Source organism: Dufourea novaeangliae, unplaced genomic scaffold, assembly GCF_001272555.1.
Source record: "Dufourea novaeangliae isolate 0120121106 unplaced genomic scaffold, ASM127255v1 scaffold1, whole genome shotgun sequence".
NCBI classification, from domain to species: Eukaryota; Metazoa; Arthropoda; class Insecta; order Hymenoptera; family Halictidae; genus Dufourea; species Dufourea novaeangliae.
Genome location: NW_015373885.1, coordinates 1,393,708 through 1,419,192, shown reverse-complemented (window position 1 = coordinate 1,419,192; position 25,485 = coordinate 1,393,708). Strand labels below are relative to the sequence as shown.

At 36.1% G+C, this 25,485-nt stretch overlaps 2 protein-coding genes across 6 annotated transcripts in view; one reads left to right on the top strand and one right to left on the bottom strand.

The window, feature by feature from the left end:
- Window positions 1–653: 653 nt before the first annotated feature.
- LOC107193768 (protein LZIC-like) lies at window positions 654–1,616 on the bottom strand. Its single transcript, XM_015583276.1, has 4 exons — window positions 1,582–1,616; window positions 1,296–1,426; window positions 1,090–1,225; window positions 654–998 (listed from the first exon to the last, which is right to left on the bottom strand). The coding sequence occupies exons 2-4, from the start codon at window positions 1,394–1,396 to the stop codon at window positions 654–656; spliced, it is 582 nt and encodes a 193-aa protein (XP_015438762.1). The 5' UTR covers window positions 1,397–1,426; window positions 1,582–1,616.
- A 1,891-nt stretch (window positions 1,617–3,507) lies between these two features.
- The window catches only part of LOC107193853 (eukaryotic translation initiation factor 4 gamma 3-like), a 47,167-nt gene continuing 25,189 nt past the window's right edge, over window positions 3,508–25,485 (top strand). For 2 of the 5 annotated variants that reach the window (XM_015583399.1, XM_015583390.1), the window contains exon 1: window positions 3,508–3,963. In XM_015583399.1, the coding sequence (XP_015438885.1) occupies window positions 3,765–3,963 (199 nt within the window). In that variant the 5' untranslated portion in view covers window positions 3,508–3,764. Of the gene's footprint in view, window positions 3,964–6,071; window positions 6,546–21,884; window positions 22,443–25,485 lie in introns of those variants that run through there. The other 3 variants (XM_015583381.1, XM_015583372.1, XM_015583403.1) reach the window with 2 other exon arrangements.

The following is a 25,485-nucleotide window of genomic DNA, read 5'->3' as shown; positions in this document are numbered from 1 at the left end:
CATACGTATGTATACATATTCACAACAGTATGAAGTGAAATATAGTACACATAAATTTATTTACCTGTCTCTGTGTTCCATAAATAATCCATGTAGTATGCAAGTATGACATTGAAAGAAATAAATACAGTACATATTTTATATACATTATATAATCATAATTACATAATACAGCAAGATATAAATAGATATATAATTAGCAATGCACAAGATATGAAACCTTATATAATATATTTACTTGTTATAGATTTTAATTTTCATTTATAAAATTAAATTTACCTTAACACATTTTCTTAAAATTATACTCAGTCTTAATCACATATATTCCTATAAATGAAAACATTCAAGATTAAGAAATTCAGGTGAAAATTGTTATATCAGAATAGGGAAAAATATGCAACCTTGCATAACATTTTGCGCATAAGCATACAATTGTGTTTTTCTCATTTCAATACTTTGCATGTCTCTATATTTCTTATCTACAAGTGTATCAATTAATAGTTGTAAATTATATTTCTGTAAATAACATTTAAGTTGCTGAAAACATGCTCTACAAATGATTCTTTTATACTGGTTGTTTATGTAAAAAGTCACACTAATCAAAAATCAATTTAGTAAACAGTGCAAAATTGTTATTTGAAAATTATGTGAACCTAAGTGTTTTGTGTAGTTCTAACTTCATCACCAACTACTGCCATAGCCATTTTACCCTTTTCTGTACTTTCATTGACTTGTATATAACTAGCTGCATCTATATTACTCGATTTCAGTTTTTCCAATAATTGTAATTCTTGGGGTTCTAATTTTTCTCCAAGCTGCTTCAGTGCATTTAAAACCTCTCCACGCTGACGATCACCAGATTCTTTAGTTAATTTTCCAAGTTTCATGTCATAGTAAATTTGGGATAAACATTCCCTAAGTTGTGTTGTTTCTCGTTTACCAAACATTCTTATAACAGCAGGAGTTTTGAATGCTTCACTAATTGCTGCCTGTGTTGCCTATTTATTTATAATTACAAGTTTTGATTAATATACTTCTATGGTATTTACAAGCATTTTGAGGAATTAGACTCATATATTTGTAACATACCAACTGTATGGCACCCAATTCATCAACTAACGTTGTATTACCAGATATCATTCTCTGTAAACTTTCATTAAACTCTTGTAAATCTTCTTTTGTAAGTTGCATAGCTTCTTCGTATGCATCTTCATCCAATGAACTCCTATTACAACAGTAATTTTAATAAATTACATGTATTTTACATATAATGTACATAATAATTTCTGATATACCGGCTTTCTTCTATATCTTCCAATTGTTGCACTAGCCTGTCCAATTGTGTTTCCAAATTCTTTCTTAACTTTTCAGTTTCTAGCTTACCGTGAGAACTCATTTCTAAAGTGGACAGTAGAAATTGTGTAAACTTAAAACAAGAAACGAAATAAAGTGTCAACAATTTTCTGAAATGGAATAACAATGAAAACAAAATTTTACAATACTATTAAAAAAGTGTTAAATAATTTAAAAAAATTTTAAATTGTTTTATACTTTCTAATTACTTTTGTTCTTTATTCATACCTAGCTTAATTTTACGATTATTTTTCTCAAAAATTCGTCGATTGAGTACCTGTAAAACAGAATTTGATAACGTTCATCGCAAAATATTTTATGATACGTCAATTCTTTTTGATTCTACCTTCCGGCATGTTCCGGCAAATGCTACTAAAAACTGCATTCCTGTCTACATCATAATGTTCTATAGAACATTTCAGCGCATGCGTGATCTCTGATTTCTTATTCATGAATTCGTTCGAACTTCTAACTCCTAATGCAACAAAATATTTACAATTTTTAGATCCTCGTAGAATCATGTTACTATTGTTCACATTCAGAGATTTGCTAAAAATCCGTTTTTTTTAAGTTTTGTTTTAAGAAAAAAAAATATGCATATATAAGTATATATATATACCCCAGTCAGCCAGACCTGCTCTAAACATATATTACTAGATTCTGCTGTAGACCTGATGTGCAGATTTGCTGCAAATGTGGTATAGGGTCTACTACACCAGTACGGACAGTAAACTAGCAGCAGCAATATAACAGGCCTGGTGTCATGAAGTGACGTCAGGAATTGAAGAGAGCTGTTAATATTCTGACGGCAGCTTCACCTCACAAAGGCAGTAAAACTGCGCAATTTACTTTATACAGATTAAATCGATTACACTTCATCTAAATGCATCTGCAATCGATATTTAAGTACTTAAATAATTATTTAATATTAAATTACAAAATTAAATCTATATGTTAACAAATATTAATAATATGTATATATATATTATTATGTCAACTTTTATTTGTATTGCTATATAGGCGTTTATTATTATATGCAAATAGGATATTATTCTATCGCTTATAAGAAATAAGTATATATATATATGTAAATATTACACTGCTAAATATTTACATTTTGTGTAATAATTATATAGTCATGCATAATGTTCGAAAACATTTAAAGGTCCCACTCTGCTTCCACACTGACATGCATATTCAGAATGCAGCGACAGATGCATACATGATTCTGAGATTGATTCTGCCTGACCGACTATGACACCAGATGACGTGCTCTGACGTCAGTTTGCTCATAGGGGCTGTTTCATTTCAGTTTTCGTAAACTAGTCTCCGAGTCTGTAATTGCATAAACATGCGCAGTCCATTCATAAAGAATACTAGTGAAACTAATCCTAATATTTAAAAACAATATCATATTCTTTTTTGTTCATATTTCTTTTTAAATAAGGAGTGATACTAATAATATTGCAGCCAATGAAACAGTTTCACGATCAACTCTATATTCATTATATGTTTCGTGCCAAATATCTGATTGGTTGGTGGTACAATTTTGTTTCACTGCGTTACCCCAATCCGTTTATGTCGTCTCAAAAAAAATAGTACCATTCGGATGAATTAATTAATGCACACGTGACCGTCTTGATTTACAATTAAAGAATTTGATAAATATCGTTTATCTATGACTTTGGAATTCGTATTGGCTTTCTTACTCGATGCGCAGATTGAATTAATATTTTTGTATCACCGTTAAAGAACGTTAGATACGAGGAAATGGGAAGAAAGGCGTGCTGTGGTTGTGCTCAATGTATGGTGCGCGTCGTTTCTTTTTTCTTACGAGAAAACAAGTCAGCCACTGTTTGTCAGACAATTTACGCGTCATTTTAGGCGGGTAAAACGACGTACGTACGTTCTTTGCTAGTAATAATACATTTGTAGAAAAAAGTACGTGACCGTGCGCAGTTGAATACCGTAGCGGCGCGCGAATCTTTGGAAAGAAGGAAGCGATCAGAACGTAAACACTTTTAGTCGAATGAACCAACGGACAAAGACGGTGTGTGAAACGATTGTACGATTTATCAACGAACACGAACGGCAAATAGTGTTATTTTAAGAAAAAGCTGCACGGAAGAACAGGATATACGAAGCGTGTGCATGAACTGGCTGTGACTGAAGTGCGCGCGCGTGTAAACGTGCCATCAGTTTCGTACGGGTGACCGAACGCTAACCATCATTTAGTGTACGTCTGATCTTCCAACAAAAATTTTCCTTGCACGAGAAACCTCGCGAGAAAACATTAACGGTTAACTACGCGCGTGAGAAAATAGCGTACCTATGAGGACCTCAGAGAACCACATAAGGCAACAAGCTTCGAAGGTAGTGGAGAGTTTACTGAAGGGAGGCCTACGCCTACGATGAGCATGCCGACGAAAGGGAAGCATCACCACCTGCCCCATCATCATCAACATCATTCGCAACAGCAACAGCCCCACCACAATCTACCACAGCATCAACCTCAACTTTTAGTGAACGTCAATCAACCGAGTGTCCACTCGCCTCAAGCATATAGCACCGTGGTCACCAGTAATACACCACGCTTTGTGCCAAATGCTGGTGAGTATATGCCATTAATTCCCTATTTTATTAGATTCAACGTTTTCTAAATTACAAGCGTACGTTTTTTTCTATATCTTTTGTATACGTATCCGTTGAGGTCGTTGCTATTAATTACGAGCTTAGACTAAACGGAGGTTATGTTTTGAGGTTAGGACTGCCATGCGGTCCATGTGGCTGTCCATTAAAGAGATTCTGTAAAAATGTCTGGAATAGCATATTTACTTTTCATGTGTTGTTGTATTTCATTATTGATGATTTACCTTAATTTCAACGTGTATTACGTTGGAATATATTTAAGCAAACTTTGAAATAGACTAATTAAAAAGGAAATAATTGTGTATGCATGCGCCAGTATGCAATTATATTTTAGAAACCATGTACAAGATTACAAAATTCATTAACTGATCAACTTAAATTATTTATATACTATTCCGTTACATAGTAGTGTCTTTCTTTAGCTTTCATTGAACAAATTTTGTAATCTCAAAATTTGTAATATTGAGTTAACATTCACAGTATCAATCGTTTACTTATATTTATTTTTTGTACTCGTACATTCACCCAAAAGGGTTAAATTGTCTCAATTTACTACATGTCAATACAATCGACCGCTAAACGTATACAAGAAAACTAACTTAATGGAATTATGGAAGCCATAAAAGAGATATTGTAATTATGCGAGTTCGACTACTGTCCGATATATCCAGTCTACGTGGTTTTTAATATTTTTTCCATATGTTTCCAGTAATTAATTATTCACCAATCTCTCTAATTTTTTTTCCATTTGAATAAACGATAATATAATTAATTTTTATCGATGAATCTAATTTACATACTTTACTTATTATATTTATAACAAAAATGTCATTTTATTGTACTTTGTGAAGAATTCATAAAATATTAATCTACAGTAAAAAAATCAAAATAATTGAACAGGTGAATATATTAGAGGGAAGTTACTTTTCCTTTCTACGTATTTTACTCAAACGCTTGTAATTTGAAGTGTAAGTCGATCTTGGGACGACCTCATTGAAGACACTTGACATTGTTATTAAATCACGTCAGTGTAATCGGCCGACTTCCCGTGTACCAGTTATGTTTTCCTCGAGACTCGTGCTTTCCGAATTGATTTTCTTCTTCCTTTGCCAGACCATTTCGACGAAATCGTTAATTTAAAAAAGAAAGAAATAATTTTCGTCTCATGAAGTCGACGATGAAAATATGCACGATGTAACAGCAACATATATATATAGGAAAACAATTATAGGATGTGGTGGGGGAAGCAATCTGTTGAATCTTATGAGTTTCCTCGTACTAAATTAAGAACCATTTAACGGACAAATTTAAGCAGTGGTAGAATAATAGTTTATATATACATATACATATATGGGTCGTGTGAAAGGATGTATACGAAGAAGTGTTCGAGGAGAAAACAGGGAAAGAAGTCGAGAAAGGAAGAGGGAAGGAGAATAGGATGAAACGAGGCGACATAGCTAACCCGCCGAACGCTGGCGAAAACAACCGAACATCGAGTTCGGCTGCATGTCGCGCGTAGTCTGTGTACATGTGGCAATCAAGCCACACGGTACACACGTTTCTCGCTCTCTTTTTTTTCTTTCTTCTTTGACTTACAGTGAAATTAATCGAACACAATCTTATTGCGAGCATGGAAAAGTCGACGGCAACATCATCGTATCGTGATTAGTATCATTCAAATAACCGTCATCATTATACTTACGGGGTGGTATTTTCAAGGCTGTCTCGTAATCCTGTGCTTCGAAGTATCACGACCAGAGAGAAAGAAGGGAGATCCCTCTCTTTTTATTTGTCACTTTTAAAAACATTTTGACAAGTTTATTCGTATTCATACGAAAACATTTTTGATTTTGTACATCTTGCGCGTTAATTTCCACCGACAGACAAATTGTGTTACCTGTGTACCAAGTCACGAGATTATCTTTAACGAGGAGCATATGGTTGTTAGAACGCGTGTTAAGTGTGTGCGTTTGGGCAACAGAATGTGTTTCACATAATTTGTCGCGTGATGTGTATACCGTACATAAGAATAGAGTGTGGAAAAGTCTTGATTGATACTTGACATCCGTAACGGGCTTTCAAAAGAAGGTGATTTGCCACACGAGTTGGTTAAACGATAGAGTAGTAACAGTCAGCAGCAGTGGTATTGCCGGGCCGCGTGGTTACTAACTCACGTGAAAACATCGTCTTGCCAGTATCATATCGTCTTTGCTGCCTGTGGAGGTTATATAATTTCGACGAGCGGTCTTTTCGTTTACGAAGGACCGAGGAGTGTCCCATTCATTCGAACAGCCGTCACTGTACTTTGAAGTATTCGCGCCACGACGGCGTTACAGATTATCTCCACGGTCATACATTTCCGAGAGACCGTGTGCTATCTCGTATGTTAAGAACGAGAGTGGATAGGATCGCCAGTGGGGCAATCACGCCGCTAAACATGCATCCAATCGTCACGGTTTCTTACCATCACTAACATAACGGTCGTAGGAAATCTTGGACCAGACGTAGAACGGCACACAAGGCGAAAATGTCCACGGTGGTAGGTAAGTTGAATGTCACGTCATGTTCGCGGCAGTCGTACCTTCCGTATGATCAAATGTTTTTAGATCAGTCTTATGTTTTGCGTACAGGTACCACAATGTTTTTCATATAGATGGTATATGCATTGGGACCTGTAGTCGCAATATTCGTTCGTTGAAAAGAGATTGATTCGCTTTTCTACGTCTATCGAACAGTTTTTTCGTCTATTTTTCATCAGTCACTATTTATAATTATACAAAACAACCATTTACTACTTTGGCGGCAAATAAATTGAAATGTAACCTAACAGTACGCGCAGAAGTCACTTGCGATGGATTTCGGGAGATGTCGCGGGAGTCTGTAATTATTTGCTAGGCGATGATTGGCCTACCGGTTGATGTGTCACGTGTGTCACTTGGTGTACAATTCTGTGCATGTCGTCCGATACTTTTCAAATGGATAATAGCAACCATGAGGCTGCACGGTGTACACGTGCTCACACGTGTAAGATTTTTATGATACTTAGCAAGAATAGAATTGTAACAGTCAATTAGAACTTGTTATATTAACTTCATTAATACGATCACTCTTTATACGTTTACTTGTCATATCGTATTTTAGGTATGGGGTAGCTTATGTAATATTAACGCGTAGTAGGTGGTAGTCACGTATTTGTTGTTTACCTTTAGCGTATTCAAGATGGCAGCTACTTTACATTTTGTTAAGAATACAAAAAGCAATACAAAGACACACGTGTGGCGGGTGGTCACGTTGATCATCTAGAGTGCTCATCAGTAGTCACAACTGATTGACCCATGGCTCGCATCGTTCATTCAAATTTTTAACGATCGTGAACAAGTGACTCCTTGATATGGATCATGTTATCCTAACATATTTGTAGATATAAATGTTGTAGTTCGTTTTCGGAATACTCTGCAATGTCAGGGACTCATACTTTCGAAGAATTTAATTTATGGTTCAGCGTTTTGTCTCTATACAGCCCGCAACGAAAGAAATTATTAGATGTTAGGTTAAGAATCCAGCAATGTTGTCAAGGTCCTCTGTCTCGTCTTGTTGAGTAATGTCTGCTCATCGTAAAGGCCATCGCGGACCGAATTGCATAATACACAGGACAACCAATAAAGCCGAGCTCTATCGACTCCGAGATATGCACCAGTAATTAATTCCCGTATATATGTGTACATCGAAAGTACGTTCCTCATATTCGTCATTATTTACACGCGTGGTTCCGCCGAATGGCGCATCGGCGGAGCGCGCGCGTTCGTGATTGTGAAATACGATCTTACGGAAAGTTTGAAAATATACGATGATCTTTTTTTGTAACATGCTAACATAATCACAAAATTGAATTTAATATATAAAAATGATAGAGAATAGCTTTTTTTTTAATATGTGCTGTCTTCGGTACTTTCCATTTTAAGTACAATGTTAAATTTTACGATGGAAAAAGTGATCCAAAATTTAGATTCTTCTTCTTGATTATGGAAGCTTTTTCTTATAATTTTGGTATAAGAATATTATTTAGTATCATGTTTCAACTACAAATGCTAAAAATAAACATTACACAAATTCCATGTTCGTCAAATGGTTACTTTCTTATTTATTATGGAAAGTCTACAAGCTTTGCAAACGATAAGGAATAATTTATTGAAGAATCTGTCTGTTTTGTCGGAACAAACTTATTTGTTCTTTCGCAGCTGTTACAGGAGTGTGTACGAGTACACATCTTTCGAAGAAATTGTGTTTTATAGGTCTCCATGGCGCAATATTTTCCGGGACGATCATCTATATGCAAATGTGTTTTTCATTGTCATATGTCACAATAACGGCGACCTTTTTTACTTCCACCATTGATATTTTTATTAGAGTGGACCACGCAATACTATCTGTTTCGGTTAGATTCAGTAAGAAGAAATAACACGAAAGTTTGCATGTGTATAAAGGGAACAATTTTTCTTTTTTTTAATATAGTATAATATCAGATATTGAATTCAGATGGTTCTGTTAGACCGTTTTCAGGCACAAATATCTTCATAATTTTTCTATAACGAATTGTAAGGTGTACAAAAATTTATGGTTAGAAGGGATAAATAATTGAAAAGAATTAAATTTACAGAAAAAAATGTTTGTTTCAAAAAATGACTGATTCCTATATCGGTTTCATTTTTGTACTAGCAACAAAGTTAATAGAGTGTTCTGTTTTTCACGAAATACACCACACATCGAAGTGTTGTTAAGTTGCGATAAAGTCAATTAAACGGCAAATGATCAAAAACAAAGCCCCCTCCCCCCGTTCATTAATACGTGTACGTACCCTGCCAAGTGAAAAATTCTTCAACCATGCGTAAAAGTACACTTTCTACCAGGAACTGTCCAAGAAGCTGGTTTACCGACCAATACGATACGCGCGTGTTAAATGTCAAAATGCTAAAGTACCACGAATTTAATATCAACACGTTACGTAACGCGCAATGAAATATCATTATTTTAATGTATTGATATTCTGCGAAATCTTTAATTTAATATTGTTCTTGGTTAAACGATCATTTTTTGTAGGAAGACGTCTACGAAAATTACGAAGCAAATCATTTCTGCTATTTCTGATAATATGAACACTAAAGACTATTCGATTGGAAAATTGAATAACGATTTCTGGATTAATTAGTGCCACCGGATGTTTTTTTGTTTTGTAAGAAAGTAATTATAAAATAGAGACGTTACATTATGTTTTAGAAATTCTTAAATTAGTTCGCGACTGGTGTCTTTAAACCTCTAAATATAATATTTATAAATTGACAAACATTTCCTACTTCGTCCTTTTTTTTTCTAAAGAATATTTCACCAATTAACGAATCAAAGGATCGCGGGTGAGACATTTTAATTATATTTACAAATATTCAGATTATATTTACATTAATCAGGTTCGTCAAATTTTATATTAATCAACAAAAACGGTTCTCCTGGTTGTCTCTGAAATTATTTTGGCTACCGTCACAACTTCTTAGTGCTAAAACAAATTTCATAAGGACATAGGATTTTTTAAACAAAGTTCATTTCAAAAATTTTGTGCAGAATTACTTTATTCTACAAAAAAAATCTTATATTGTGAACTGAACACACTGTGCGTGGTAAATGCCGTTAACAACACACACAACACAATTTTTTTTTTACAAAATTACGTTATATAAACTGTATAAAGAGTGCAAAATTATGTGGTCTGTCGTAATGTACACCCTGTATATGTATAACGAACTTTACAGTGTATAAAGAAAAAAAAGATACTATCCGAAAGCGAGTAGCAATTTCTCTGCAGGGGGTGTTGCGTTCGGTATATTCAAGTGAGGAGTAGCAATTAAGTTGGCGGGAAGAGGAGACAATAGTTTCATAAGTCGGGCACAACGTGACCGTAACAGCACGGTCGTTCAAGGAGCGACGAGATTGGCAAGAGGTGGCCGAAGTACGGTTAGTTTCTCCCCGGATGTCTGATGGCCTCTTTCTTGTACAAGCGGCCTTGCCAGGAATGCACATTTTCCACCGGTTCTCTCCGTTTACTTCAGCTTCGATTCGTATCGATGCACAGACGTCTGCCACCTTTCACCCAACGTCTCCTAATCACGTGACCGAACTTGTTACGGGTTTAAACGTCGTCGTCTTTCGGAATTCGGCTCGGCCGCGATCGCTTTTGAATCTTCAATAATTTTGTAATTTTACGTGATCCATGGTACGACATATCCGTGGAATCTCGTATACTTGTCGACATAGATCGTACAATTGTTTATTTAAATATTTTGTTAATATATTCATTAACAGGCTCGAAGTGATATACAGGGTGTATCATAATGAGAGGAAATCTGTTCAGTATTCAGTTATTATTATGAACGCTTTGCTATCAGTCTGTTACTCCATTATTAGTTCTTTTTTTTTTTATTTTCAGATATATCTTTTGAGCAGGCATACCAGAAAAATATAGAAATATATTGTCTGTGTTGAGATTGTTAATAATTCGAAGCATAGCAGTTTTCCAGTCGGAATAGTCGATTTTTCTATCATTTGGAGTAACTTCTGCATTATCAGGAGTATTTGAAGGTTTTGAGACACTTCGTAAATTCGCTAAAGTTGGTTTACCAAAAGAAAAAGAAGTGCTTTATACTCAGTTTAAAGGAACTGATTCGAATGATTCTGAACTCTGTAGAAACACCGAACAAATAAGCAACACCTCGAACGTAACAATTTGTAGAAGAAAATTTATATTATTACACGCAACTCGTCGTAAATCCATAAGATAATGAAATATTAAGGAATATACGCGGAGAGAATGCTGGCGTCCAAGACTGGCGAGATTAAGTCTTGACAGCCATTGCGCCCACGTTAGGCAACCATTTATCTGAACTATTACTCGGGGAACAGAAAGAGAAAGGATATCTGCGGCGCGGTGTTTCGTCGCAACCAAATAACCGGGTAGCGTATCGGAGAACACTATGAAAATACGGTCTCAAATGAACGTGAAAATCCGCAACACCGTGCGACCGTATTGCGTGGTTTACTAGCTTCTAACAAATATTTCATCACTGTCCCCAAGAATAATAACATTCCTGGGATCAGCGACGATTTGAGGCCTAGCCCGACAGGTAGAAAATTATTTTCTGAACGCGACGAAAGTACCTATCCTTTACATACAACGACGGAAAATTAGGAAAATTGTTTCTGTAGCCAATATACAGGGTGTCACAGCTAACTTGATCACCTCGAATAATGACTTAACGGTACACTTTAAGAAAACTTTGAGACGTGGAATTTAATGGCATCAAGGGGCACATCTTATAAGGTACGTGCTTTTTTGTGGGTGGATGCATTTCATAGATTTCAAGGTCACCTTGATTTTTTTTAACGGAATGACCTATTTTTTGTACCATAGATCGATAGAGTATCAAATTCTAAGAAAAAAGGGATTGACCTTCATACCTCCTAAACTTAATAGTTAACGAGATGTTTACAAAATAATCTTTAATACGTATTTACTATCTGGAAGCTATAGGTGCTCCACCTGATGTCTCTCAACTTCAATACAATGATTATTTTGTAAATATATCGTTAACTATTAGGTTTAGGACGTACGAAGGCCAACACATTTTTACTCAAAATTTGATACTCTATCGATCTATGGTACAAAAATTGGACGGTGTCCGGAAAACTTATAAGGTACTATTATAAAGGTTAACTAATTGAGTGACCTGCGACGGGTAGATGCTATCAGAATCTTGGTCATTCGGTTCTATCGCGAAACCAGAGTGTACACGCTGTAAAATTCGTACTACGATAAGAACTACATGTGCGTTTTATCAAAACGAAGATTTCTTCCGAACGACCGTATAAAATGTTGGATTTAAACGAAAGAATTTTCCCCGTTGATAGTAAATTCAGGTTCTGTTGATGTTCGATCAGTTCCTCCAACGGGGAATTCAACATTCTCGGTTTACTTGCCTGCAAAGTGAGTAATCATTCCGTAGTCGTTCAGCGGAGGAGCTTTCTCCTTCAAATCGCGATTAGATATCAGGCGCGGCTCACTGACACACGGCCATCAGATCCTAGCTTTAATTGCCGTGTTATGCCCCAGTACCGATATCGCTTAAATCCAAGTCAAAGCACGGTCTTCCAGCTGTCCAATTACTCACCTCGAGAATTCAGTTTTACCGTCATGTGAAAACGCCTCGGACGGTCTCATTCCTTATTCATAAAGTCGGTCGTTAGAGTCGCGATGAAACGTATGTCAATGAAGTTACATTGCCGCTTTAACGAGAGTTGGACAGTGTCTTAGATGCTAATCGACACACGCGCATTACTGAACTAGGGACGGAGGAACTGGGATGAATCGATCGGTGAGCTTTAACATAAAACGTTCTTGTGTGTTTAGAAGATTATTGATTAAACGTATTAATGAAATGCTGTTAAATCATCCAATGGTTAATTTAGTGGTGTTGACAGTCCATGTTTTTTACGCGAGAAATATCATTTTCATTTTACTATGATTAGTTTTTACGTTAACGGTACTGCATTTAACAACACGAGATTGACTAAATGAATTTTTCGAAGATTTCTTGGGTATTCGTGATAGAATTTATAGTGATCGATCGAAGGGTATGTAAGTTTTTAACTGTGCATTTGGGAGCAGTTAACGAGTCGTTGATGAAAATTTATTGTTTATGTGTAGTTTGAATACGTAATTGCGCAGATAAATATTACTATGGCTAAGGTGACTAAGGTGACAGGGTTTTGAATTTTGTAATCGATATAATCATTTTTACGTAAACATAGATTTCTACCAGGATTTTACACAAATTTTTATAAACCCCTTGTCTGTGTGACATGTTACAAAAACCACTGTTTTATAGTAGCACACGGGATGAGATAGTCGCAGTTAAGGTATGGCGCGCGGTGAAACGTGTTTTTCTGAAGCGAATTGTAAACTGTCTAAAGATATTTTTCACGTGATGAAGTTGTGCGGAACGTGTATGTGTTCCGTGGAAATCTCCGAGACGGAAGAATCGCGTGAAAAATACACTTTGTTGTAGTAGTAAATATAATTCGTCGCTACACATGCATATGAGTATTTCGGGAGAAACAAATCGAGCAACATACCAATCTTCGAGCAATACGAATTTCCTATTGATATTCTAACATAGTTATATCAATTATCGCCTTAAAAGAGTACAGATACTTGAAAATGAACCACAACCTATTTTCTCGATAAAAATTTGATATATTTGTATATATAATTTTATATGATATCTCGTGTTGAATAAACATGTATATAAGAATTCATTTCATAGCAAAATATTTTCTGCAATTGAAAAAAAGAAGAATTTTTAAGGAGGAGCAATACTCGGATTGGGGTAGAACCTATGTCAAAGCAACAATACGTAAAGAAAGTTTTAAGCCGAAAAATTCACCTTTGTCGGAGTTACTTTGGAATTTCAAAACAAGTTATATGAAAAATATTTTCTATGTTGATGCAAAACACGTAATCATTAGGAGAAAATTGTATCCACAATACAGTCTACAGTGTGTCGATAGCAGTTGACAGACTGAAGAAGATTCAACGTGGAGTGTTCTAGTGGTTTCTAGTCGTTGTTCCAAGACAAAAACTCAATCCTTTGTTTTATGCTTATTTTCGAGACTGTGCTCACAAGATGTACTTTATTGTGAACGATGTGCCAAGAGGAAAAAACAAGGAATTAAATATTGATATGGGCAAAGTAACATTTCACTTGGGCTTAAGCGAAATGAATAATATTAACATTTATTAAGGTCAGTTTAAGGCCTTCATCACGAGTCTGCCTCGATATTGTAAGCCAAGGAGTTAATAACTCCGACATGAATGAAATTTTTGATCTAAAATTTTATTTACGCGTTACGTACTAGATGTTCAGGAGATTAATGTTCATGTGTTTTACAATCTGATCTTATTCGATCAACTATTTTTTGAAATAGTGAAATTAATTTTTCTACAAAATCAATGTTTATGTAACATAAATGTAATAGAAAAAGTAACATGCAAATATGTGTTCACGAAATCTTTCCGTGACTCACGGTTTACCTTTACACGAAGTTATCGCTGGTAACGCTCTATCGTTTAAGCGAACTAAAGATGATATGCTTTCTATTCATCAAATTGTTTGATTATCAAACAGACGCAAATTGTTGTCTTATAGGCCGTTTATCAAACAGAAGAAAAAATAAGAATGGAAAGCAAATGTTATCAGGTCGGCCAGTAAAATTGCTACTTCCGCTTCAGCTTCGTTCCGCGTAACTGTGTACTAGGGCATGCTTATGTACAATCCTGATTAGAGAAGTTGGGATGTTAGAATGCATATGCGCTCGTGCACGACATTCATGCTTCGTCATAACTATATTCTTTGTAATCTTACTACTGAACTGCGGATGTTGTAGGGAATTTAACATGTTTGTAAATGTCATTTCGAGAACAGAAATATTTTATTACGTTTCTAATAATTTGGTACAATTTATTGACGTAACTGTTTCATATAAAAAAAATATAACTTTCTGTCTAAAAAAGTGAAGATCACCTACATCGAGAAAAAGCATTGGCTAATAAGATGAATAACCTGTACGAATTCATAAAATCCGCAATTTACTTACTACCACATACGTTCGTTCCAGTTTTATTTTTTTTATTAATCCTCGTACACTAAACATACATTTTTATTGAAAAATGTTTAACTCTATCAAGAATGAATACATCCTACGTATGCAATAAACAGATAATTTCATTATCTTTTACTTTCTTATTCATTATAATTTTTCATATGTTATAGTGTGCAATAAATACGTATTATTGCTGTCATTATTGCGTCTCAAATTCAGAATTAAAATTTTGAAGTAACGGTGTTAAGGCGACATATTCTTTTACCGACCGAGTCGATAAAATTTGTTGTAGGCTTCTGCGTACAGGTGGCAGCGTACCGTTCGCGCCACCTTCTGCTTAAATCTCTGCGAGCTTTGCTACAATTTAATTTTTACAGTTATACTCTATTCACTTTACAATGATTAGATTATCTTTAATCGATTTATTGCACATAATTTTTGTCACGTTTTAAGTATAAAGAAAGAGTAATATACTGATTGTAGGAAACAAAAAAATATAGAAATACTAGGTTTCACTGATAAGCGTCGAACGGATTACAGCTTAAAACATTTGTGCACAAAAAATTCATTACAACTAATGCTTTAATACACCGTATACAGTAGTCCGTCATTTTATACTGAATATTTTAACTTCTTTTAAATAAAAACGTTTTGTATGAACAAAACTGATCAGATTTTAAACCTGAAACTAAAATACGTTCAACTGAGATCTTAATGTGAATAAAAAATAATTCCGTCTCCTGAGAGTTAATATAGCCATAGCTAATACAGACAACAAAATTTAACGACAATTACTTTGTTTTTAATGAAAGTAATCGTAGCTATCGTGGCATTGTATCTGAATAGTAGAGGAGAGTGTATAATTTAAAGGTAAATACGCAGGAAAAATTTGCATGTCGTGTTCACGCGTACTCTGTGAGCCATGGTCAAGTCTCCGCTCTTGACCACGGTGTCTGTCTCTGTAGTTGGGCGTCTCGAGGGACACATTCGAATATAAGAGAGACAGCGATAAAGGGTGTGTGATAGGGAGTTCGAAGGGTAGACGGGGGTGGTAGGTCGTTGCCCGACCGGGGCTAGGGGGAAAGCCGGTAAATATCGACCCTCCCTTCACGGAGACTCTCTGTCTCCGTCCAGACATTCGTTGCCTCACGTCTCTCCTTTCCCCGCCATTGCAACCAGCCTTTTTCCTCTCGTAGGCTTGTAACCTCCTACCGAACGCCCACGTAGAGAGGAAAGTACTACTGCTCTCACACCACGAGATCTCGGTGCTACCTTTCCAAGGTCAACGGCTTGACGGCTCAGAGACCCCTGGAAACCAACTTCTATGGTTCGCAATATGCTCACCTTTTTGTCTACTTTCTTCTCGATCTTTACCTCTGCGATAAACCCCTGAAATCCATGATATATGCTTCTGATAAACGTAGAACATTGAAAGTACAATTAACGGAAGGCTCGTGCATTTTCCTCGCCATGTCGGTCATGTGCGATACATTGTTTATTTGGTAGTACCTACGTGGAGACTAGTTCCAAACGCTATGATAATGGTAATAAAAACAGACATGAGTAGCAAGTATAGTAGTGAATGAAATGCGAATGTTTATGAAAATTTCTATTTTCATGCACCAATAATAATACAAATTTTATTAGTTGTAGATGAATTTTTTTATTGTACAGGGTACAACATAGCAGTCTATTCTAGAAATGCATAAAATTTACAGCCTAGGTAGTATAAAGAAATATAAAATGTATCTTCTTTTCTTTATTAACATATTATTTATACTTTAATTACGAAACAAAGTTAAAAAGTACATAGGATACAAAATAAAAAATTATTCACAAATTGAAATCGTAGCAGCTGTTCATCAGTCGAGATCGTTTGAAGGTCAGTTCTATCTCTAATCAGAGTATATTCACAATATAAAGTGACACAGCGGTGTAGTTATCGGTGACTGAAGAAAATTTCGAAGAAAATTAAGGATACTTTGCAAGGTCATAATTATCAGTGAATCATTGCTTGCTTTGGAAAAGATTGTGCGACCATGGTTGGTTTTCTTAAATGTTTTTAGCAAGTATGAGTCAGACGGCTATGTTTTCACCAGAGGACTTTGAACTACTGCGTCTTGTCTGGGCCGAAACGTTTGAACCCAGACAGCTGAAGGTTGCCCGAGGTTACAGGTCCAACTCCTCTGTCTCCCCTTGCCTGTCCCTACCCACAGACGTTTCGTGCGTATTCAACACGCAGCTTACTCCTCACCCCAAAATCTTCGGTTTTTCTTCTGTTCAACCAGCGAGACGTTACCCCCTCCAGTCTTCGCCACTTTCGGCACCACCCTTCCTCCCACCTGATCTGTAGAAAATACGCATCGGACACATTACGCGTATGTGTATTAGAATTGGGCGCATTTTATTTCATATAAGAAATAAAGATCAAATAGAATCTCAGAATTTATTCCCGAATAACAAATAACTTTTTTCCATTAGTGACGAACAAATCTTTGACATTATTCGAATAAGATTTTATTTGTCATTCGCCAGCAATGAATAAATCTGTGCTGCCGCCCTTACATCTACGAGTAACAGATTGAGGACCATGAATGAAGTAAGGGACGCACTCTTTGAGATAGCGTCTCGGCTATTGATGACGCATCTGTTTGTGTCGGCTGTATTGCCAAAGGTTTACATAGTATGGTGATTTTATTCGATAGCTTTATAAAAAGAAAACTTTGCACCAGTCGAGATCGTTTGAAGGTCGCGTAGAAGTACGTTATGACATTGACTTTTGTATGCACTACTGACTACTACATAATTATGAGGTCAAAAATGAAGCATATCATTTAAGAAGATATCCGTGAACTTGAAAGTTACCCCATCTAAAAATATTTCACATACTTTTTGCTACGTTTTTCATTCAGGAGATATTGACTTGTAACAATTTATCTTACGTATTCTGTATTATTGATATCATTTACCAGAAGGGTTTCAGATGAATGCTATTCTGTTTCAAGGAGGGGGAGGGGGAAGCCTCTCAAGGTATAGAATTCCTCTATAAAGTGAGATAATTTTTAGTTGAAACATTTCTTCGTTCAACTAATGGTTACAGGCATATTTGTTCCAAAAAAATGAAGTAGGACATTCTGTACAGAACATATTGTAATTAATATACTTTTCTATTTCGATCGCCCTACCAAGAACCTTCAATTTCGTGTGATACTGAACGCATTAAAGTTTATATCCCGATTAAACTTTACCCGTGGTGGCCACACAGATTTAAGATCAAGTGAAATGAATGTAACTCGTGTTCGTGCACGGTGATAACCCCATACCGCATGCTCATTTCGCTGAAGGAAATGATCTTCGAATTTCGATCAGATTATAATTTTGTTGTACTTCCTCCTCCCGAGATGTAGGTCACGCATTCCCCTTCTTGCACCTATCCTAGACAAACGAATCTAGGCTGTGGGCAGTGCTAGGTGCATATAGGTATCGATCGTTCAACGGCGTTGCTGCAGTCTGGCCTGGTGCACCGGCAAAACTGGGTTACCCACCTAACCTATACACACAATTCCGCGGATCTTGTTCCTCGTCTCAACGAAGTCAAGCACGCCCCTCGTGTTTCTGTAACCCACGCGCTCGTGCGTTTTCGCCCACACATGGCACACGTTCGTGCATCTTCGTGATTCCTCGCTCTTTTCTTGTTTCCTCGATTGTCTGTCGTCTTCTTGATTGTCCGTTAAGAAACATACCTCTCTTTCTGTAATCTTTTACAGCGATAGCGGAAAAATGCTCGCCATCAGTGATGTACCATCTACTTAATGATCATGAGATTACTTTGATTCATAGAATCGTCGTTCATTGCGACGTGGACAGAAATTTCAATGTCAAATAATTAAATTGTGAGTATGTTTGCATAATTTTTGAACAGCTATAAAATTTATATCATGTAAGAATTAATTTGCGAATTAATAATCGGTTTTGAAGTTGATTTGGGTAAATTTAAACGTTCATATGCTTATCTGAATATCCAATGAGTTATAATACTTAATCAGTATTTAATAAGCGTGACGTTCGAAAAATCTTAAAATGGAATTATAAATATACTATTTTAAAAATTGTTCATGATGTCAACAAAATTGCAATATTGCCATATTAGTATTGGTACTGTTTGGTTTTGTAATTGATGAATTTGTTAAATTCCTAAATCCTAATATCTATTCTTTACCCGACTTAAAAATAATTGGATTTATTATTAGCTTTTGTAGGAAATTCTTATCGTACGGTGTAGGTATTTATTAGGCCATTGCGTTTTCATTCACGTGAATTACACGAGCATTCATATAAGGACGTAGCAATGTATGCATTGCCTGAAGTAAAATTAGAAAAATTTGTAGTAATAAAGATAATAACCCTGAATTAACGCGATTTTATTTAATACAAGTTTTGATCACTAGAGTTAAATTAACTACGACCATCCTTTGAATTCGTGTTGAAAGTTAAACAAATTTTAATACACCTGGGTTTTTCTGTCATTTTCCGTAGACAAATTATTCTGTAAAAAAACAATGCAAAACGTATTAATATTAAATGTAACATGCATTGTAGTTAAAGTGCATATTTGATTCTCGCTGTACTACGAAGTACAAACAAACGGGTGTGACGTCTCTTGATAAAGTTAAGGCGAATAGACTATATATGCGCATGCACAAGGCTGCACGTCACCTTACCCTCGAGTGTCGTGTGGGGCTGCGCCTACTGCATTCATGCGAGTTGAAGGGTCTGCCATGTCGACGACCATTACGCATGCGCAGGGCTTTGCACTCTGTCCACTGGTCTCTCTGCGCACGCGGTTATACCTACCTTTAACTTGGTGTGGGTTGGCGTTTGACTACTTTCCAGGACCGTATCGTAATACGTTCACTTAGTATTTATAATATTTAATTTTCAGAAGATTTAAAGCAACATTATGCATTACACCATATTTTATTTCATAAGTAAAGTCTTATTTTATAAAGTGTTCACAATTCTATGTATTTATCCAAAAAATAGAAACATTTTTAAACACTGTATACAATAACTTCAATATGAGTATTATAATCATTTAATTAAATAAGTTTTACATTGTAATAATTACACTGTAAAACTGTAGTACATAAACTCAGTAATGATTTCATAATGCAACTACCTACAACGGTTTTAATATTGTACTTTCATAATAAAAAAGAAAATAGATAAATCCTTTTTTTGTATCACCAAAAATGAATTGAACTATGCCACTAGAAATTCTGGAACAAAGAATTTTTAAAAATTTATTTGAAGGTTCGCAATATCAGAGGGTACTTTTGTGGTAACTACACGATCCTGTCGCTCCTTAGTTGCTCAGCGAAACGGGTAGGGGGCCACGGATCGCGATTCGTAGGTCGTGCGAGAAGGACTAGCCTGCATCAGTCTACGCAGCGTCCCTTGCAAAAGGGTACGCTCGTCTTCACGTCTATCGTCGAATTTCTTCTCTCTTGTCCGCATTAACATAATACGTAACTACATAACATTCTCCAAATACACATTAGTATTTGTGTGTACTATCACGAAACCAAGATCCTCGAAACGAAAGGGCAACATCAGGAAAAAATCTCATGGTGCCTGTGAAAGAATTCTCACGCAACCTAGGAACGACTTGACGCCGTTTCGATTGCCCGTTTACGTCTCGATTATCTGCACACTTTCTGAGTGTGTCCGGGCCGCGTGGCGTCGATTTCTGTAGTGTGACCGGAGCCGGTCTGTGTGCATCGTGTTGTGAGCGTTTTTACTTCTTTACCTACACCACTTTTTATCATTCTCGTAAATCTCGATACAGAGAGTCTACTACACATAGAACGCGCGGCTCGGAACTTTTCGGCACGCGGCCGAATACCTCCGATCATCGGTCTCGAGACTTCCCCCTAGTGATCCAATAGGGAAGAAGGAACGCGCAAAGAAGAAAATTTGGATGTGCCCAGCTGGCGAAATCGGGCTGGTGTGTGCCCACGACTGATTTCGTTCAACGATACATCCTCGCCAGACATAACCTCTGTATGCGCTCCGCGAACAGGAAGTTTCCCGTGGTAGGAGTGGGCGGCGCGAACAGGGAGACGCCGGTCGAGCCTTAAATATCGATTTTGGCATGCAAGAGGTACGATAGTCCGTCCGTTCCCAACGTGTCTCCTACCTTCGTGCATCTCCATGCTGACAAGTTTTGACAGTCGAGCGTGAGAGTAAGTGCGTCGAGAGGAATATCGCATGCATCGACACGACACGAAAACAATATGGTGGCGTGGCATATTCGAGCCGAAAATTAACTACATAGTGAATGGTGCTTTTCCAACGATGGAATCTGATGTGTGAAGTTGTAGCATCTATTTTTTTAAAAAAGTGTTCGTTGAAAATGTTGTTTTCGGATCATCGTGTGTACAGACACTTCGTCTATAAAACACGTTTAAGGCAAGAAAATTCGGTGACTATTGATCGATCGTCGCATTAACATTGGTCAAGGCACTTTATTTCTTTCGTTCGTTCCATAGAAAATTCGTCGGCTTTCGAATTTTTACCTATGAACGATCCAATCGCTACATCTTCTAATCGTCGAGAAGTATTAGTTCTAGAAAACAAAGCAAAAAAAATGCTTTCTACGCCTCCTGCATTCTTTATCGTAACAAGTGACGTCTGAAACAATAGCGATTGAACAGAGAAAAGTAATTTAAGTTAGAAGAACAAAAAATCGAAACACGAGATACGTACGTACACGATAAAATAAATTTTTAAAATATATTTCAAGAAAAGAAAAAGAAGCCAACGAAACTGCCAGTGTCTTCATAGATTTAATGACCCCTGTCAACTATAGGGCATATTCAAGAATTATGATACACAAGCCCCGTTTATAAGGGTCTTTGTTGGGCTTGCTGATCAAGTGGACGATGACATCATGGTGCAGCATTGCCGATTGAGAAGTTCGTGGACAACGGAGACAGTGTTGGTAACATACCGTTGAACCATTCGGCACTGTTATCTGTTTTTTTTTCAATGCACCAAGGCTGGCAATAACTTCACGCTCTTCAAAGGAAGGAAATTCAAAAATTTCATTTTTTCTATGCAACACAACGGCAGCGTGTCTTTAAAGTCGCGCAGCAATTAACGATCATGAACGAACGAATAAATCGTGAAACGGAATAAGTAGAACAAAAAAGGAAATAAAGAATTCGACGTTTGTATATTAATTGTTCATGCATCATTCGTTTCTAATGATCGCGTTCACTAGTAATGATTGTTTGAGCCTTGATATGTTCGTTATTTAAAGAAAATTATCGACGCATCGTTTCTTTCGCTATTCGATCAACCGTTTCGGCCAAGACGCGCAACTAACGCTGGATAAGAAAGGAAATCCACATCAGGAAGAATGGTTTCGAGATATGGCGTCTCGAAGGAGGGCGCAGTGGGTGTAGGACCTATGCACTGTCTCCTACCACATTGCGGGGGGCCGCATCATCATCATCACCTTTCGGCCCCCCATCCGCAAAATCCGCAGCCAGGTCACAATCACCACGTGCATCCGGCTCATCAGCCACCACCCTCGCCAAGTCCCCACTTGAATCATCAGCTGAGCCATCATCAACTGACCGTCAATATTAATCATTTGAGTCATCAGCAACAACAACAGACCCAGCATCAACAAGCACCGCCTCAATATCGAGTGGTCACTGCAAATACCAGTAAGTACGAATATGGGAGAGAAAGAGAACGATGAAGATTATATGTTTAACAATAATAAATTCTCCTTTCCGTCTAGTGGAAAGATTGATCGAAAATAAAACACGGAATATCCATTTAAATAATTGATCAGGGAATTTGTTGAATTGTAATTTGAAACCCTAGCAATACTTGTCGTATGTACTGGCGGGAATCACAATTTCGTTACGTCGAACGTCTCGTTACTTGACCGTACATGCAAAACATTTCTAGGCGTTTTGTATATGCTCACGGTATTCCAAAAGTCAAAGATTGCCATCGACATAAATTATGTCTTTTTTCTTGTTTCTGGTGACAGTAAAAACAGCGGGGTCATGAGGAGAGATTTTAGTCCAATTATTAACATTAGATATCATGAGAGTAGGGCACTAATACGTTATCGCGTACTGTGAAGGGAACCCCTTCTTCTGACTTCCCCCTTTAGACTAATTCTGAAAATGTTTGAAATGTCGAAAACTGATCAACTCCTGAGGACCCTATGAGTTTATGGGCTCACTACGTTTACTACTGTACACTATACGTTGCGTCCAAGTATATACGTGCTAGCAGATGTCCACGTGTAACGACCACTTGATTAAATAGTCTTCTGGTGGTTCAGGACATGTTTTACTTTTAATTATTCATCCCCGTAGTGTGAAGGAAACATAATATTAAAATTTTCAATTGTCAAAAATTAATTCATCAATAGTACCGATTATTTTTTATTAACTGCGTAATGTATTTTTAAATGTTTTGTAGAACATTTTTTGTTAATGGTTATATCGTAAATACATCCTTGCCGCTTGCATTACTTTTAAACGAATGTGTGCATGAGCTTCATTCACATGAAAGATTCGTTTTGATTTGTTCCATTTGCTCCATCATGGATATACATTTTCGTGACCAATGGAAGCATTGTCTCGAATTGATGTTACATCTTGCTTCAATTTCTAGTTATCCCATATATATTTTATGAGCGCACTCCTTATTTTCACGGTTAATATGTTCAAGTCGAAACTCTTTACTTTGAGTTCATTACTGTATTCGATTTACACTGGTTAGCAACTACACGAAGGCATTCTCTTAATCAGTAAATCTTTCATTGCGTGTCAGTGCATATGTATAGAAGTGTTGTGCACCTGTGCGTATAAAAGAGATGTACATAAATGTAGCCCGTTATTTTCGAGCACACTGGAGGTAGTTAATTTGACCTGGTGGCCTATCTGTCAGAAGTCGAACCGTTTGGGTCTATTTGTGGCCACACGGACACGCTCGGACTGTAACGAATAATCTCCGCGAAAATAAATTTACGATATCTCTCTTATAATAATGTCAAGTGTATTATTGTTCGTTAGTAATTCATATATAATATTTAACACTAACACTTGTTAATTATAAAGCAGTTACATGTAAGTTATATATTTTTTTGTTTTCGAAACTCATTAATTTATAATTAATGTGACACATCACTTCCAGTATACATGTATTTTTCATCGTATTTCATGTCCTTTGTATCGAGATACATAACAAGTGTTGCCAGTGAAATCTCAGTTGGTAAATAGACGTGTGATCTACGAGCGGTTACCGTATCGATATATCGGACAGCTTAGAATTTAGGTTAGTCCTTAGCGCCCCTGGGCGGCATTGTAGACAATTCACGATATAGGTCAATCGATAAAATGCTTCTACCTTGTACAGTTGCGAAGGTACGTTCGATTCTTTCCTCTTGATACATTTCACCACGGTAACGTCAACCTTCCCTTCGCTGGAACATTTCGAATAAATTCAACAATGCTAGTTATTTCGATACATCACTGTCTCGAAAACTTACTACTCCTCTAACGGTCATTTCCGGTTAAACACCTTATTCAATTTATCATACTATGGCAAACTCTCGAACATGTCACTTTTGTATTATTAAGTGTACCAAGAAGTAGTTTATTTTTCGTTAAATTAATAACAATTTCAATTCCAAGCATCTTCCCGCTTCATTTTTTTCTTCTAATGACGGAAAATATTCAATGATGACGAATATAATAAAGCAGCATAAGCTTTTCATTTCTCTAAAAGTGAATGTTGAATGTCATCAATATTGTATGTATAAATATTTCTTATTACCTCTTAAATATTTTAATGTGATAATATTCTGATGTAATAATGAATGGGATAATGACTTATATAGTATTCGTTATTCTCACATATATTTGAACTCAGCTTGTATTTACTGTACCGTTTTAATTTCGTATTTCTTTAGTTAAGCGATTCTCGTCTCTCGTGGCCACATTCGTGTCACTTATTGTCGATTAATACTCGACAGTTACTTTTTCAGATATATAAATTCTTATTCACTCATTTTACTTCATAAATTAATTTACTAATTACTCCGATAGCGATAATTTCGATAAGAAAAGGTTATTTTTTCAGTAAATTAACGTAATCGCAAAAGCAAGATATGATTCGAGAAAATAGCCGTGTCGATAATATGTGAATACCGGTCTTAAGAATACACTGTGTATTTTTTCACACGCTTAGTAAGAGTCAGATTAACTTCGTTTATCATTTGAAATCTACCTGCCGACCGTGTTATTTCAGTTATATCCTATGTCTTAGAAGTTCCTGGACACTTGATGAATATCTCGTAACAATATCTAATGGTTACCAAAATGTTAATTGAAAGTAATCTTTATTATCTTCTTATCTATGAATACTGTCTAATGTTTTATGTTATCATAGGGATACTATCATAGATAGGCTTTATCATCACATGTTTGTTCTCTTCTATTAGTTAAAGAAGGTAAAAATGAGTATGCATTCTTATATTGTGTAACAGACTTTATTTCTCAATATTATTTTTATTAAAATTATGTATAATAGTTTGCATTGTAGAAGATTATATACAATAAAAATCTTCTTTGCCTGTGGTTAATAAGTCTACTTAAAATATTTTAAGTTGATTTAATGACTCTTATCACCAAGACATAGTTGGATCAATGAAAAATGTACCATATTATAGCTTTTATTGAAATG

What these genes read in the sequence shown, in the direction of transcription:
- LOC107193768 (XM_015583276.1), bottom strand. Translation starts at nt 1,396, where the DNA reads ATGAGTTCTCACGGTAAGCTAGAAACTGAAAAGTTAAGAAAGAATTTG. An exon ending in GAAGATATAGAAGAAAGCCG is followed by an intron (nt 1,226 to 1,295) that starts GTATATCAGAAA and finishes CTGTTGTAATAG; the next exon opens with GAGTTCATTGGATGAAGATG. An exon ending in AATTGGGTGCCATACAGTTG is followed by an intron (nt 999 to 1,089) that starts GTATGTTACAAA and finishes ATAAATAAATAG; the next exon opens with GCAACACAGGCAGCAATTAG.